The 16,957-nt window shown below is 42.0% G+C and overlaps 1 protein-coding gene across 2 annotated transcripts in view; it reads left to right on the top strand.

Moving 5' to 3' along the window:
- The window catches only part of LOC142579025 (TBC1 domain family member 1-like), a 61,629-nt gene that overhangs the window by 20,406 nt on the left and 24,266 nt on the right, over positions 1 to 16,957 (top strand). Inside the window, exons 6-11 of one of the 2 annotated variants that reach the window (XM_075688811.1) lie at positions 1,014 to 1,105; positions 1,520 to 1,627; positions 5,609 to 5,704; positions 10,191 to 10,250; positions 14,226 to 14,377; positions 15,672 to 15,811. In XM_075688811.1, the coding sequence (XP_075544926.1) occupies positions 1,014 to 1,105; positions 1,520 to 1,627; positions 5,609 to 5,704; positions 10,191 to 10,250; positions 14,226 to 14,377; positions 15,672 to 15,811 (648 nt within the window). The remainder of the gene's footprint in view (positions 1 to 1,013; positions 1,106 to 1,519; positions 1,628 to 5,608; positions 5,705 to 10,190; positions 10,251 to 14,225; positions 14,378 to 15,671; positions 15,812 to 16,957) is intronic. The other variant, XM_075688812.1, reaches the window with a different exon arrangement.

The raw sequence follows: 16,957 nt of genomic DNA, 5'->3' as shown, positions 1-16,957 counted from the left end.
TGCCTACCTAGAAATGGTCTAGACTGTTGCAGCTGATATGCAGCAGTGTCTCTTGCATTGATTCCCTACTGAAGCTCCGTATGACACCATTGTTTTGCTTTTACCAATTTCCCTTTTTCAGCCCTCATAACTTTGTCCGCAAAGATGGCTATTGCGCAGTATGATTTCTGTTCATGATGTGCCCAATGTAAGCCACACACAGCTGCATTTCGCAATGCGACACATTTGATAAACACTAGAAGCGTTCAGTGTCTGTCACTTTCGCTGGTCGCCTATCGATGGTGGAGGAACGTTAAGAAAAACTAACCAGTCACAGACACAGGCAGAGTGTCACAGGCAAGAAAGCAGCCCCATTTTGTGCATAAAGCTGTCATATCTAGTTATTGCATTCATAATTGTTGCATGCGTGACCTTTGCCCTTGTCTCTCTGAACAAGTCCACTGTGTAGTGAAGTCTTGCCTTGAAGTTTCTTGTGTAAGACTGTGGTTCCAAACTCGGGTTAGCTATCATCAGGTTGCACACATAGAAATTAATTATTATTACAATATTTTTCTAATTATGTGAAAATAACTAGCCTTGAGTCACATTGCAGCTTATTCAGAGCAAAGGGAAGGCTTGCCTCAACTTACACAGCTAAAGTTAGCAATAGTAAAAGACTATTCGCTCAGCCACACTCAAAAGATCTGTTTGCCATGTTTTTGAGACGCCCGCTGTAGGAAGCTAGACTAAGAGATGATGACTTTTGATCAGTTGATCAGGTAAGCCATTTAAAAGTGCTGAAATTAATTTGAATATTTCTATGACCAAAGTGCTTTTGCTGTTGTGAGGGATGTACTTTAACTATCAATTCGTTAGGGCTGCTGTTAACTCTTTTACTTAATTTGTTGCAATTATGATCTGCTTGACACTTTATTGTCAGCTTAAACATTGTGTGCTAGTTTTCTGTGTGGCATGCTCCTTTATTAAAAGGTCAAGTAAGATGTGAAACTCTCTCTCTTAACTGCTTTCACCAGGGTTATCCCCAGAGAGCTGCTGTACCTTCATCCAGAAGTATATCCAAGGCTTGTCTGACTCGGATAAACAGATCATTGCCGGCAGATATCAGGTGAGTAACAAGTGTCTCCGAACAGGTTATGGTATGCTTATAAAACTAGTTTTATTGCGGAGGAATTTTACTTGTTTAGCCACGTCTTGTTAGCTCAGAATTTTAGAACACTGAAATATGTTGTTTTGTGTGCTTCAGTGTTGTCCTAAAATTATGCACTAGAAAACTAAGAGAATGGCAGCAGTCTTTCTTCTTAGGCCAAGATTCGAAAGTCATAGTATTTTTTTTTGAACAGGTTAGAAATGTGTCAGGGTCTCTGAGGCGTGACGTCTCATTATGTCTCATTATCTCAAGGCAGTGAACGACGGCCCTTATGGAAGTAGCATATAGAAGCTGAGATCTGATGCATAACTCTGCGGGGAAAAAAGTGCGCATTTGTGGCATTGAAATTTGGCTGTGTGCATTGTTGTGCAGCTGGGTGACTGCAGGACGGTGCAGGACAAGAATGAGCTTTACATGATGCTGCTGCGGAACCTGTATGAGCAGAAGCAGACCAAGCATTGCCATGCACAGAAATCTGAGGTGGGTGTGATTGAACTTGGCTCCATACAACTTATCGCCCTGTGTTCATGGGAAACTGTACAAGAGTGGACAAAACACAGCCTTCACTTGTCTGCTCTTTGTTGTTCCGTTTTTCCCATAAAGATATTGGGGCGTGAAAACGTATGATAAGCCGAAATTCAGGCCTGGTTGCAATATACCATGTTTATTTATTTATTTATTTTTCGTTAGTGAAGATATTATTCAATATCACCTTGAAAGCACAGTGCGGCCTCTTCAGATGAGTTATTTAAGGAGGCAGACATCACTTGCATGGCAAATCGCGATGCCCAGGTAGCTGTAATTGAAAAGATTCGCCAACTTCTTTAATTGCTTACTTTATATTACATGTCTGTCTGTCTATTACATGTTGAAATTGTGAGGTTTATGTGTTTTGAACGATAACTCCAATGCCAGTGCAGTGGCTTAGGAATGAGGATCAATGGAAAATATCTCAACAATTAACCTTCAATTTGCAGGTGACATTGTCCTGTTCAGCAACACCGGGGATGAACTGCAACAATCATTGAGTACCTTAACCGAGAAAGTGTAAGAATAGGGTTGATGATTAATATGTAGAAGACGAAGGTAATGTGCAATAGCCTGGGAAGGGAACAAGAATTCATAATCGCCAGTCAACCTCTAGATTCTGTGCAGGAGTATGCTTATCTGGGTCAATTACTCACAGGGGATCACGATTATGAGAAGGAAACTTACAGAATTATAAAAATGGGTTGGAGTGCATATGGCAGGCATTACCAAACCCTGAATGGGAGCTTACCGTTGTTGTCGAAAAGAAAAGTATACAATCATTGCATTCTACCTGTGCTAACATACGAGGCAGATACTTGGAGGTTCACAAAGAAGCTCAAGAACTAGTTAAGGACCATGCAAAGAGGGATGGAGCGAACAATATTTAATATGTAACGTTAAGAGACTGGAAGAGAGCGGTGTGGATAAGAGAACAAAAGGGAATAGCCAATATTCTAGTTGACATTAAGAGAAAGAAAGTCGCAGTTTCTCCTTTCAGACGAAGCATTGATTGCGATAGCAAGTTACTAGACGGCTGTACGAAGTAAGAATAATAGTTTTATTGGGTGTATAAACTTGTAAATATTCGCTTACTATCTAAATTAAGAAGCTTGGTGCACAGGCAAACATAAATGCATTTCACTCAATGACCATGAACACTCGTCAAAATGCTGGCGTGAGTAAGAGCTGCAGCAGCAGCGAGCGAATCGACCTTCTTCGGGCTGCCTCTCGCTTCAACACGAACTAAGCAGTGAGAACACAATGCGCATGAAACTATGTCGGCACACCTACACTCTGCACACATCACACATCACACATCGCTTTCAAGATAGGGCCCACGTGGATAGGGCCCTATCTTTCAAGATAGGGCCCACGTGCAAAATTAAGCCAACATCCTTGGCGCAACCTTGCACGCTTTCACTCACACCCACAGTGTACGGTGTGTGGCCACAATATTGTTGCTCTTGCACTTTATATGGAACATCACGGCGATGCCAATGACAGAAATGTGCCTGCAGTGTCCATATAATTGATAAAATGCAGCTGGGCATCCCATGTAACGCATTGGGCAGAGGGTGCCAAAGGAATGGAAGCGCAGTCGAGGATGGGGGAAAATGAGGTGGGGTGATGAAAGGAGGAAGTTTGCAGGTGCAAGTTGGAATCGCCAAGACAGTGCTAATTGGAGACCACTGGCAGAGGCCTTCATCCTGCAGTGGACATAAAAATAGGCTGCTGCGGATGATGATTGCAAAAGTGATGCTAGTTTCATGTTTTCTGCTAGGTAGATGTGACACCACTATGTCTCGGTTTCAATTTTGTAATTAAGCATGCCAATAATTGAAAAAAGTTTCTTGGTGCACAATTTTAACCGCTTTAGGTGCCAATTCTGTTGATTGAAAATTTACTTTCACCACATTTCTTACTTCTTCAGAACCATAATAAAAGTGTACAGCTGCAGAATATATTAAGAGTTTTCAATTCTTTCGTAAGTTTTGTCAAGTTTACAGAATGAAGACTTGGATGTGATAACTCTCTACAGAAGCATCATATTTGAGAAATCAACTATTTCACATCTAGCAGGCCGAAAAAGCACCTATGCAGCCACTTGAAAATTATGGCTGGTGCAGCACACTGAAAAACAACTAAACAAGTCAACCCTGTGCATGCAACAACATACTCACACTGAGAAAAATACACATTCATGTACTTTCCCGTTCGTTCTACTAAAACATTTTGCACACGTCATTCAAACTTTCAGCTCAGTACGAATCAGAAGTGTTGTAAGATGTATGTGACATATTTTAAGTATGCGTAATTACTTTCACCCATGCTTTTACTGTTGATGCACTATCTTGGCATACAAAATTGTGTACGTAGTATCTGAAAGGGCTAATTGGCTACATGAACATGTTAGTTTGTTGTGAAAGCAATGTGCACCTCTTCACATAATCCAGCTCGCAGACTGAATTACATTAGTTTTCTTGAGCAACGTTGAAAAAAATATGTTCCATCCAAATAAAAAAGAATGAAAGAAAAGAAGAGAGAGAAAAATCAAAACAGACGGCCTACGGTACCACTTGCAGTGAAATGCCTCCCCCCCCCCCCCAAGAAAAAAGTGGCTCGGGGGACATTATTGGAACGATAGCATGCAATGGCCTCACATTGTAATTTTACAACATATAGTGCGTGTAAAATGTTCTGTTTGTAGTTTGCCCAGAATCTGTCATTTGGTAGCTTCTAACTTTCCTTGTTTTGAAAGCTCACTTGCAGAAACGTTCAGGAGGGTGCCCACGTAGTGCTTTATTTCCATGCCAGCAGTCAAACTATGAGGAGTGCACAATGTTATCCCTCACACAATGTCATTGCCATGCTCCTGGAAGACGGCACCACTGTATGTCCTCAGGCCCAATATTAATGTCAAGTCAAATGGTGGATTTGATTCTGATATGACTTTATGGCAACATCTTAGAATTCATAATTTATTTGGCACATGAAGTCCATGAATGTGTATTGCATCATACTGCAGCTTTCCTATTCTTTTGATTGCCAGCTATCACCACTGAGTAGCAGATACACGATCGAATGTCATTATAACGAAGTCATATCTGACATGATGATACCTGCACTATATTTGATGTTCATCATAAGCGTCCATGCTGATATTGAAAAAAAAAAGCAATTTGCAAATGAAAAAAATTTGACTGTGATGCCTCGGATGGGCCAGTTAAGGTCTCTCACTATGACATATTGATTTTGATGACCATCCATGGCTTGCCATGCCAATACATGGCATGTGAGCAATGCTGTATTACTAATGCACTTTGCATCATCATTTATATGCATCCTTGTAATCGGTATGATAACATACGATCAGCATGTTGGCTTGCTAGCTGCAGGCCAACCAAGCCGTTGACAAATACATGCTTGTCCAGAATGTGCCATTTCAAGTATTTGACATTTGAAAAGTATTTGACATTCTTTCCACCAGAGTACATGTTACTCTGAAATGCCGAGTAAACAAATAATCCCTTTGCTGTAACCATTATCTTGAATCTTGCATTTCTGCTTTCGTTATAGCACTGGAATTCTCACGGAAATAAAGGATTGCCAACCACATCTTACATTTACTTCATTACATCTAATAATTCATTATATGTGTGTTCATTACATAGAGATTTGGTTGTAGTAGGACAAATGTAGTACATAGATAGATTTCACTTATCTGGCTATAAGGCTTTTATCGAGTATATTTCTGGTGGACATCTTCGTTGCATTTCCTGCTTAAATATCACATGAATGTATTGAATGCATAAACATACATTCGGATCAAGCTTTGGTTTATAGACAGTAAAGTGATCTTATTCATCAATGTATGGAAAAGATGAGGGTGTGTGTTGTACGGACCTCTGTTTTCTCCTCTTTGCTTTGTAGGGACTCCTAGACCTGAAGACGCCATCATTTGTGTTCGACAGTTTCAAGGAAAAGGCGAAGAAGTCCATCACAAACTCATTCGACACCATTTTGAAGGTGGGACGCATGTTGACAGATGCTTCCTAGAGCTTTAATGGGCACGTTTTTGTGTCATGCATGGGTTGCATGAGCTATGCATGTGTGTATTGCCAGACAACTGCATGCTGTGGCTTTTCACGTGATGCATAACAGGAGCTGTAAAGCTTTCTGCTAGCCATGGCGACTGGCGACATCAGGTTTTTTTTTTTTCTCTTTTTGTTTATGATTGTATGTCCTAACATGTTCACATTCAAAGTTCTTGCTGTCCTATTTGTCATAGACTATTGTCGTAGACTTATATTTTCTGTTACAAATTGCTTGGCGCAGTCTTGTAATCTGCTTTTGCAAGTGAGCTGTTTTCTTTACTTCTGGCTGCTAGCAAGGAGCTGTTTCTGTGCAGAGCTATGGAATTGCTATTAACAGACCGATATTACTACTCAAATGTTTTTGCAGTAAAGATTGAGGCATTGAGGTTAGAGGCGGAATGCTACAACTCTCATTGATGGAACTTAAGCTGCATCAGAGACTGCATGAAAGCTGGGCAAGTCAGATGGAGAACAAATTACCATGACTGCCCTGTCGAGCTCGGGCATTTGCATTTTTTGTTTGCCTTTCAGGGAAGTTGAATTCTATGTCACAGACGATAAATAAGACTCGGAGGTGTGGCTTAGACTTGGAAAAGTGTGCTCACCTTTTGAAAGTTTTGCTTATAGATCCTGTCACTGGAGCTTTCACTAAGTGTTGGCAGACTTGACTTGCCAGAAGACACTGTCTTAATTTTTTTTTATACGGAGTACAACTCGCTCTGCCTTCTTATGTGCTATTGCTGTACTGTGCCTTTTGAAAGTAGTTTACTGCTTGATAAAACTTTAAAAATGTTGAGGAAAAGTTAAGCTACTGTGGCACAGTTCTTGGTCGAAGGAAGTGAACTGTAGTGCTGATGAACAATATGAAAGGAAGTGCTTTTATGGTCTAGCATCAATAAAGTTGCACTAGTGAAGCAAGTCAGTTTGTGGTCCTGCAAGATTACGTTTGCTGCTTATCTTAAATGGAAGCTGTTACAGTTGGGAAATTGTGAGTAGTAGCTGCTTGGGAGATGTTGTGATTTAATGAGGCAGCACCACGCAGTCTGTTTCCGTTAGGATACTTGACCTCGAAGGATCATTCAGCCTTACTGTAAACTTATCATTATTACAAGCCGGTGATGCTTTCTCGTGTCTGAAACTACTGACAGGTCTTTCTTGAGGCGCCAGTAGACTCAACATTTATAACACACTTGTTTCTTTGAGTACTAATAGTACATGGGTTGGTCGACATGTTATGATAGTGTTGGTGGCTTGCCACCTTTTGCACTGATTGCCTGTAAAGGCTATAATTTCAAAGTGTGTCTAGAAGTCCTGATCTGTTTAAGAACCTGAAAATAGGAGAGAAGCTCCATTGTAAGATACGAAAAATTGTGACATTGAAGGGCAGGCTTATAAATGCAGTGCTTTATGCATGGGTTTATCAAGAATGCATTCTTTTCCTTTTTGTTAATTATGTCTTATATAAGTCTCTTACTTCTCAGTACTTTTGTCATTCTAGTTTATAAAATGCCAAGCAGTAATAGTTGTCATGTTGGGTTGTCTTAGCCAGTAATAGGAAAATGCTAGCATGGCTCTGTAGAACAGCTCACATGCCCACTGATGAACTGATGGGCAGAAGAAGTCTCCTCCCAGCATTAGTTAGTGTAGGTGGTCCTAACACTCACTCTGGTGGTGGATTAGGTGACGGGCTTCGTTGGTAATCTTTTAAGAATGCCGCCATCACTTTCTTTACATTGCTTGAAGGTTGTAGTGGTTTGGTCACTCTCGGTGCTTGGTAAATTTCCTGTTGCATTAACTGTTATTTCTCTTGAATGCACTTTCCTTCCATTTTGCTTAGCTGTCCAGCAAACTTAGGTCTTTTGTGTAGCTTTATTTATGGTTATGCCATCTGCTAGAGCCACCTTGTTTCAGGTATAAAAAACATTTCTTTTTATTCACGCAAATGTAGATGATGACTGCATAGCCAGAGCTTGCAGTGCCCTTCCAAATCAACCAAATGTTAAGCGCAGGTAACCTATTGACATTCTCTTTGATACTGTGTTATTATTGTTATTACTGTAGCCCACTGCTTTAGTTTTTAATATTTCATTGGAGCCTAACCAGGCTTTGTGAAGCTGTATAACTGTCTATATGTATAGTTACTGCCACTTCCTCTTTTCTCATGCTAATTGAAGTCCTTTTGAAGCACAATGTAGCCAAACACATCAAACGATCTCTTGAAAACACTGCAAGTTTTACTGTTTGTGACCACAAAAGGACAAAAGCAAGCTTAGCACCTTAAGTGGATGATTTCAGTTCCGCGTTCATATATGGACGAAGCTGCGCTTTTAGCTTGCATATTGCCCTGGCTTGCTACTCTTTGCACTGGCTGTTCTGGGATACTTTCACCAAGAGTCCAAGTTACAATGAAACATTGTTTTACAGCCCCTGAAGTCAGGAAAATTTGTGTGTTTAATATTTTGAAGGAAAGCATGCATGAAAAGTATCTGCTGACACTGACCTTCTGTAGCTTTGTCATCCATCATGCCTGTAATGCACAAGAGCTGCATGGAATCAAGAAATAGAATAAGGCATTGACTTGAAGTTCGAATTAAATTTGCGGTTGTCACTGCCACTTGAAGGTGCATTGTGTCATTTTCTGCCAGCGCCATGCCAACTTTATTGTAGTCGACATTGTAGGCGGTAGGGAATTCTGCTGCCATATTTTTGTAGCAAGGATTTCGATATAATGACATTCAAGATTTGCTAGAATCTGCAAAATTTTTTCGTTGTGAACCTGCTAAAACGCCCCTGTGAAAACTTTCAGCTAGAAAGAAGAGCAGATAGGGCAAAAAAGGAAACACACTCTTGTGACTCTTTGGCTTCTTTTTAACTCAGTTATCGTAAACAACACTTGTTAGGTCACGCACGCCATTGACGTTGAGTGTGCTGTCCAGCCAGAGCAAAATGTGCACTGTCCTATTGTGCTGTCAGTCAAGCAACTGACACGGCGCAAACAGTCAAGCCCTTCTGTGTTTCATTTGTTGGAGGGTTCTTCAAACCTACGTGCTATTTCTGATGTAGTGCTTCACTGCAGCTGAGCAGGATTCTTCATTTTATCCAGTACACACTCGTCACTTCACACAAACATGCACGGAACAAATATGTCCGCTTTGCTCAGCGCAGCTGTAGTGTTGTGGTTCTTCAGAACGCATGGCTTGAAACCAGGTGATGCTATGTATACCTGTTCAGACATCTTTTATTTATGTCATGCCACCCCTACTTCAAAGTATGATGAACCAATAAAAAAGGACAATCAGCTCATTCCCTAGCTCATAGCTGCTGTTCACAGTAAAATGCATTATTCAAGACTGCAGGTGTCAATCTTTTTTGATGGCAATGGCATAAATAGTACCAGAAAGGCCACATTTGTGATGTGTAAATATTTTATGGTGAGGTGTTTGCTTATGTTGCTTATTAGATATTCTTTGAAAGCTCTATTTGTTTAACAATATAAAACTTCCCAGAGAGGTTGTATTGAGAGAAATGTTGTCTGAAGATAAATATTTCAAAATTAAGCACTGCAAGTTCGTGTTGCCATTTTTCTCGCAAGGTTACAGCTAAAACATTGAAATTTTTCCAGAATATTTGTGTACTTTCAGTAAGTATTTCGAAAATGTGCCAAGAAATGTTTCATGCAAAGTGGCCAAAAGTATCTGCTTACTATTAAACGTGCACTTTTGCCATTGAGTTCCCTGCAAGAAATGACGAAGTATATCTGGGAATGTAACTAACATCGAGGGCCTGTACAAGAAACACCTCTACAACGAAAGCACCTGTATAATGAAGGGATGATTGGGCCTGGTTTTATTGTGAGCGATGCGCTCCATGAGCACGACCTTGATAACGAAAGATTTCGAAGGCCCCAACACTTCGTCATAAAGGGCAGTACATTGACTTGTATAATCTTTGTGTCTTCGTTTAGTACACTTCATCCTTCTGAATTTTCGAGGAATAATATTTTTCTGCACACACAATTGCACTAAATCCCTGCTCACATGAAAAAAACAATACAAATTTTTGCATTTGTAACATTGTATCTTTTTAAGAATAATCCATTTGCAAAGTTGCAAGGTTGAGCCATCATTCCTATGGTGGATGAACCACCGTACGTACAATTTCCTTAAATACTACTGCCAGACTTTCTTCTAGTAAATTCTCGTAGTAGACTTTGACTTTTCCCATTAGAACAAGCCGCCAAAGATAGGTCAGGTCTACTGAAAAATGCACTAAAATTGTAATGCCGGTGGGGAAATTCTTTTATTTTTCTTCTTTCCTTTTATTTGTGCAGGGACAGGAGAAGTCTTGTTGCTTGCCGCACCATTTCGTGGACGGAGTGCACATTTCCTTACGGTTTTGTTTTGCCCGCGCATTTTCAGAGAAAAGGCAGAGAAGGGCGTGGAAGATCAGCCACGCTTCCGTCTGAGGAAGCATTTAAAGTAAGGGATATAAGTCTTCTTTTTTTTTTTAATAGCTTCCACTTTATTCCTGTATTAAGGAAAGATGCTGACGATGCTTTAAAAGCACTAGCCTTTCATGTCTCAGGATCTCCTGGAGAGTTTTGGTGTCGTGCAAGTTTGACAGATATTAAAGGAGAACAAATGGTTCTAAGGCGTAATTACGAGGGATAAGGTTTAGCAGTAGTTGAATTTGTCATGTGGCTCTTCTCTTGTTTGAGTTTGGAGTGCAGAACGCATGCTGAAATGATGCAGTAACCTCACGTGCCATGGCAGCTGGTTGTGAAATGAGTGCTGCTACTCGTGAGCTCTTTATTGCCAACGAAGCCTGTGCTTTTTCTTCCACCTCTGCAGGACAAAACCAGTAGGCAATGTGAGGCCCCTAAGTAAGCAGGACATACGCAATTTTAACTTGTTCGCGACTTCAGTGTTCATTGCCGATGTAGTCAGTGTACTCACGCACAATAAGTAGAGTGAGAAGCTGTGATAATGTTCTGATGTTACATCTATACTCAGTTGTCTGTCTACTGCAAGCCCACAGAATAACAAACCCGTCTAATTTGTATGTGCATAATCTGAGCTAAAATGCGCCATCCTTCACTTGTCATAGTAATTTCTGCCTTCTGCCGAAACTTGTGTGCGCTGTGGCATGTTGTTGTTTGTGTGGCAAGGCTTCATTCATGCCACAGGTTATGTATTTGGTGACAGTTCAACATTAAGTTCTCTGCAGTGTTTGCACGAGTGTTTCATGTTTTCAGTTTTGACATCTGCCTGAGCTACCTAATGTTGAAGTGACCATTGTAGGACTTGGAGTTGGGCATGTAAAAATGTGGTAGCTGGCCCATGCAGTCGTCCGACTCATCCACGCTAAGGACGTTGTTGAAGGGACTTGCTCTCATTGAGAACTAGGAGTATGGGATTTATTTACAAAATATACATTAAAACAGGAGATACATTTCAACAGTCTAGCATGACTGCCAAATGGAGCACGAAAGACGAAGCACCAAGCACCCAGCACGAAGCACATTGAGCAGCCCTTTGTCCTCCCTAGATCCCTAGGGGACGGAAAACTGCCATCCAACCTCCGTCCAATTGGACTGTCCAAAGTCGTCGTAGTCGACCCGCATTTGGAGGGGGAGGGTTCACACACTCACGTCCGCACTTTTGTTTCACTGAACACACTGAGTGGAGAGGGTCCTCGTAGACGGGTTATCACGCTTGACTCAAACTGGCACCTCTTGATTCCAGAGCTGACTCCGCAGTTAACCGCGGTGTCTGTCAAATGACTGTGATGGTTACTGGGGCCCGTGAGAAAGCGACGTAAAACACCCTTTTCCAGGAGTTCTCTTGCTCCAAATAGACCATGAAGGTGACAGCGAACCAACTAATAATACTCGGTCTGCCAAACGTGGCTAGCCTTGCTGGCGCCATTGGGGGTGCGAAGGAGGTGCATTGTTGGCTTTCCAAAGCTACTCGTCGCAGCGGGCCGGGAAGGGTTTGAAGGTCACTACCCCCGCAGGTCGATCGAAAAAGCTGCAGAGGGCTGGGAAATGTTTGCAGGTCAGTACCCGTGCAGGCCAATCGTAACACCATGAGCTAGTTAAGTAAATATCTGACATCAATTACATATGAGTGAGCAATGCTTATCGTGTCATGTCTTCTACGTTATGTGTGCAATGCTAAATGTTAGTCTCAGTTGAATTCTTAAAAATGCGTGCGAGCATGGCCGTTTTTGTAAGGCTCCTACTTACATGACTGTCTCAGTATTGTCTTGTGTACAGATGTCAATGGAATCCTGATGTGCAGTGCATTACTAGTATTGTAGTTATTGTTGCCATTGAAAGAAATACGAGGTCTGTTAGAAAAGTATCCGACCTTTGGCCAAAGAAAAAAAAAACTGCCATAACTGGAGTGTTGGAAATCTAATCACCATCAAAGTAGTCTCCTTGGGACTCCACACACTTCTCTCAGTGGTGCTGCCATTGTTGGAAGCATTCCGAGAAGGCCTCTTTCGGAATGGAGTTTAGCTCAGCTGTCGTTGCAGCCAGAATGTCCTCTCTTCTCTGAAATCGCGCTCCTTTCAATGGCCTTTTGATTTTGGGAAACAGCCAGAAGTATCAGGGGGCCATATCAGGAGATTAAGGAGCCTTTTTAACTACAGGAGTCTGGTTTTTCTCCAAAACAGTCTGAATCAAGTGCAAGGAATACACAGGAGCATTGTCGTGATGGATGCGCCAATTTTCTGTTGACCACAACTCTGTTCTCTTGTGCCACACAGCATCACGTAGGCGACGGAGGACATCCCTGTGGTACTCTTTGGTGATTGTTTGACCCTGTGTTGCATACTCGTGGTGTACCACACCGTGGGAGTCCAAAGAAAGCAGTCAGCATCACTTTGACATTGCTGCACACTTGGCAGGCCTTCTTTGGTCTTGGTGACGTGGAATGCTTCCACTGTGACGACTGGGACTTGGTTTCCGGGTTGTACCCATACACCCAAGACTCATCACTAGTGATTATGGTGTTCATGAAGTCGGGGTCACTGTTTGTGGAATCCAGCACGTCCTGTGAGACTTGAACGCGAAGTTGCTTTTGCTCCACCATGAGCAGCTTCAGTACGAATTTCGCCGCAACTCTCTTCATGGCCAAATCTTCGGTCATAATGGAATGTGCAGAAAGAGTGCTGATGCCCACCTCTCCCGCAATTTCTCAGATAGTCACACAAAGGTCCCGCATCACCACAGCGTTCACTTCGGCAATGACCTGGTCATTTTGGCATGTTGATGGCTGACTGGAGTGTGGCTCGCTCTCCACCGATGTGTGGCCGTCTTTAAACCGGTTGTACCACTGTGCTACTCATAGCATCGTCACCGAAAGCCGTCAGAATCTTCCGAATGGTTTCCACTTGGCTGTCGCCCAGTTTCTGGTAAAGCTTGATGCAGTAGCACTGCTCCAGTCACTCCGCAATTTTCCTTGCAATAAAAAACAATAAAAACCGCGCACTAGCTCACTGATACGCTGCATCCCAGCGACTGACGCTATCGGCAGGCAGGAAAAAAAGGTTCAAGGTCAGCTGATTCAAGCGTGCTTGTTTCATATCTATCAGGTGTTCGCAAAAAAAAAAAAGAAAGGTCGGATACTTTTCTAACAGACCTCGTAAAAGATTTGAGAAGGTATGGGAAATGCAGTACTGAGTTTCAGCAAACTTTATTTCCCCATATCAGCAGACTTCTATGGTAACATTAGTCTCATTACGTACAGATATGATTAGCAACCACAGGACAAAGAAATTGACAGTACCGTTAAACAGATCTTTATTTAGTGTCATGTGACCAGTCTCTCTCTGAAGTGTCTAATTTCCTTTTAATACAAGGTCCCGTGGAGGTCACTGCAGCCTTGTCTTGACCACTTCCTGCATTCTTTCCTGCCCGTCTCATTTGCTTCTCGTGCCATGTCTCTGCATTCTCAAACAATGCTACATCCATTGTTATGCACACTTTTATTTTCTTGTTTGCTCTGGCACTCTTTATTGTTTGCTGTCTTCTTTTTGTCTTTAAATTGTATTGGTGCTGCTCTTTTTCTGTCCCTCTCTCTTATTGTGACTGGTCTTCCACACTTTCTTGCACAGTCATTTCCCATCACTTGTAATTCCTGATTGCAAAATAGAAAAATACACTGTGTGATGTGTTTAACACTCACATGTATGTGTGTGTCTGTGTGTCCATTTGCACTCTTTGTTTCGTCCCCCATTCTTTATTTTAACCATCACCCACAGTATGGTAGCAAACTGGCTGCTGTCCTGGTAAGCCTCCTTGTCTTTTTGTTTTGTCCCCTCTCTTTCTTCCTGTCTTGACACTTGCATCAACAGTTTTAATGCAATTTCGAAGAAGAGATGACTGCTAGAGTCCACTATGAGAAGTGCTGCTGACTCAGATAGTGTACTGGTAATATGCACAGCTTACTCTGAGTGATGCGTCACCTACGGGTTCCCGAGAAGGCAGCTGCGACCCCACCACTCCAGTACGGAGCTCGTCACCACAGCTGCTGCGGCCACGCAGCTCTACTGTCAGCACTCCAGAGACGCCCAAGCGCAGTCCACTGGTGAACATGTAAGCTATATCATCTTATTGATGCAATCGCAATCACACAGACACTTCAGCTGAAGTTGCACCATTGGCGTCACATCCTGGAATCCCAGTTGTATATATGTGTATGTATATGTGCTTCTGGCCACCTGCCCAGCTGCAGCTCGTTTTGAGCGGTAAAAGAGAATGCAGACTGGCATTCTGCACATGCCACACTCAGTGTTCCCCTGTTGAACTCAATGTACGGTGCTCGAGCACTGGCATGTAGACAAACAATGTAAAGCAAGCATTTTGCAACACAGGCAATGCTTCATGAGATGCTGGCCCCAGTGTATCCGATGGTATGTCGCATGGTGAGGCTGAAGACTACCTGCGGAGTGCACTCAGACATGTAAATATATTACAGCACCTGCCTGCCTCATAGCGTTAGCCAATGAACCAAGGCAGTACCTCAGCCGATATATTGGGAATCGATTGCTTGACTTTGACAGCTGTTCTTCAGTAGTTTCTGATCTATGTTTTTGTGGCTGCTGTTGCCACTTGAGGTCTTACCTTGCTGAATTTAGGAGTTCTCGTCATTGTTTGTCAGGAGGTGGTAGTTGCTGATGTTGCTTGCTTACTTATTTTTAGTGTTCTTATGAGCTTAACACCTTTAGCATGGTTCTCTGTATATAACTATTATAACAGTGAAATAAAGTGAATGGGCATGCAAGGTGGGAATAAAAATGTGGTAGGATAAATTGATTTGAACTAAGGGGTGTATTAGAAGAACCTTGGAGTAGACGGCAGTATGTGGCTCCTTGTGACCCCACTGGTACAGAAATGCTTTGAACGAATTCTTGTGGGAGGCAATTTTGGCATGTTTTGTATCGATGATATCTTAAAACTTTAATGATAAAACCTCCAGGGCTGTTTTAAGACACCACTTCCCTCTTACACCCTCCTCTTCCTTTCTTCCACTTTAGCATGGAGTCACTTCCTTTTGTAGAATGTAATGGTGTTTGGTTTTAATTCAACTTGACTAACTCCTTTATTGATGATGCAGACATTTCAGATGTTGCTTTGTAAGAAAAAGAAACATGCCAGATGGGGGAAATCAAAGAGGAAAACAATAGTGACGATTTGTAAGCTAACTTTGCACAGTACATATTACATGAAGGTGACCATATAGTTCACATGGTGAGCACATTGAATATTGAGTACATAGTATGTTTCTTGTGCAACAGGTGAAGGGCTTTCTTAAATGATTGGGAAGTCTGTGATGTTTGGCAATAAAAGCTATTTGGTGACAGACATCATTTTTCTTGCTTCTATGTAGATTCATGAAGGTGGGAGCTGTGCGGCGCCATTCTTCAAGTGATGAGGAGCCAACCGAGGCAGCCACCGAGGAAACCGCATGCAGGCAGTCTATCTTCCAGCGTGTCAATACGCCCGTACGAGGCGGCAACCACAGCGGAGGCGAGTTCTTCTAATACATAAGCACTTGTATGCCTAGCCAACGAGAAAACCCGTTCTTCCATTTGTCCTTCTGTCATGTAAGATGAATCGCTAAAAAGAAATTAATGTATGAAACAATAAATTTGAAAGGAAAAACATTGGCATTGGTCAGTGCGCAGTCAGTGAGTTCATAAAGATGATAAGGAGTGATGAGGGTTTTTGACGAATATTATCATGGTTGATAATAGTTCGACATGGATGGATAAGGTGCTAAAGAGCAGTAAGGGCAGGGCATATAATGGTTGGAACAATTCTGATAAGATTAATAAGCACTGATAAGAGTTGATAAGGGTCAGATCAAGTCTGATAAGGTTGATAGGACCTGTGAGAGTTGATAAAGGTCGGATCATGCCAGATAAGGTCGGTAAGGAAACATAAAGGTTGATAAGAATTGGATCAATTGCAATAAGGTTGATACCGACCAATAATATTGATAATAACCGATATGGGTTGATAAGGGTCAGATCTAGTCCAATAAGATTGATAACGACTGATAAGGGTTGATAATAGTTTATACTAGTCGGATAAGGTTTCATAACATTGATAATGACACCGGGCTGCGTGGAGATGAGCAATTGGCACAATACTTACGCATACTTAGACAACTTCCAGAGAAGTTACTGCAAGAATCTTTTCCTTGTCGGGACTCCGTTTCAAGTGTTCGCAAACTGTAAGGAGTCAGTGCAGAGATGTCATCAAAACGAAGGCGACGTTTGATACTTCTTGAGGGCATAGTGGTGAGGTGAGGTGTATGCACAGAGAAGTACGACACATATCTAGATACATACTCTGTATGTCACAATGGCACATACACATTCTGGGGTATTGGCCAAGAATGGGCACGTGCCCAGCGTTCCGAGAATGAGGTAGCTCAAGTCTCAAAATGCGCTATTCTGTTTAGAGGTCTGTTTGCTTTAGAGCTATCTACAAGCCGACATATGTGCAGGTTTTATGTTGTGATTTATTGTTTGATTACACAGAAAAGAAGTGCACTTGCTCACACTACTTTGTCAATCAAAATTTCGTGCCATATAACTGGAGCATCCAGTATGCCAAACAACCCAGTGTGAGCCACTTAAAAGGTCTGGGGGGTTGGCAACGGAAACT

Source organism: Dermacentor variabilis, chromosome 4, assembly GCF_050947875.1.
Source record: "Dermacentor variabilis isolate Ectoservices chromosome 4, ASM5094787v1, whole genome shotgun sequence".
In the NCBI taxonomy this organism is placed as follows: Eukaryota; Metazoa; Arthropoda; class Arachnida; order Ixodida; family Ixodidae; genus Dermacentor; species Dermacentor variabilis.
Note: the sequence above shows the minus strand (reverse complement) of the source record. Positions and strands in the feature narration are given on the sequence as shown.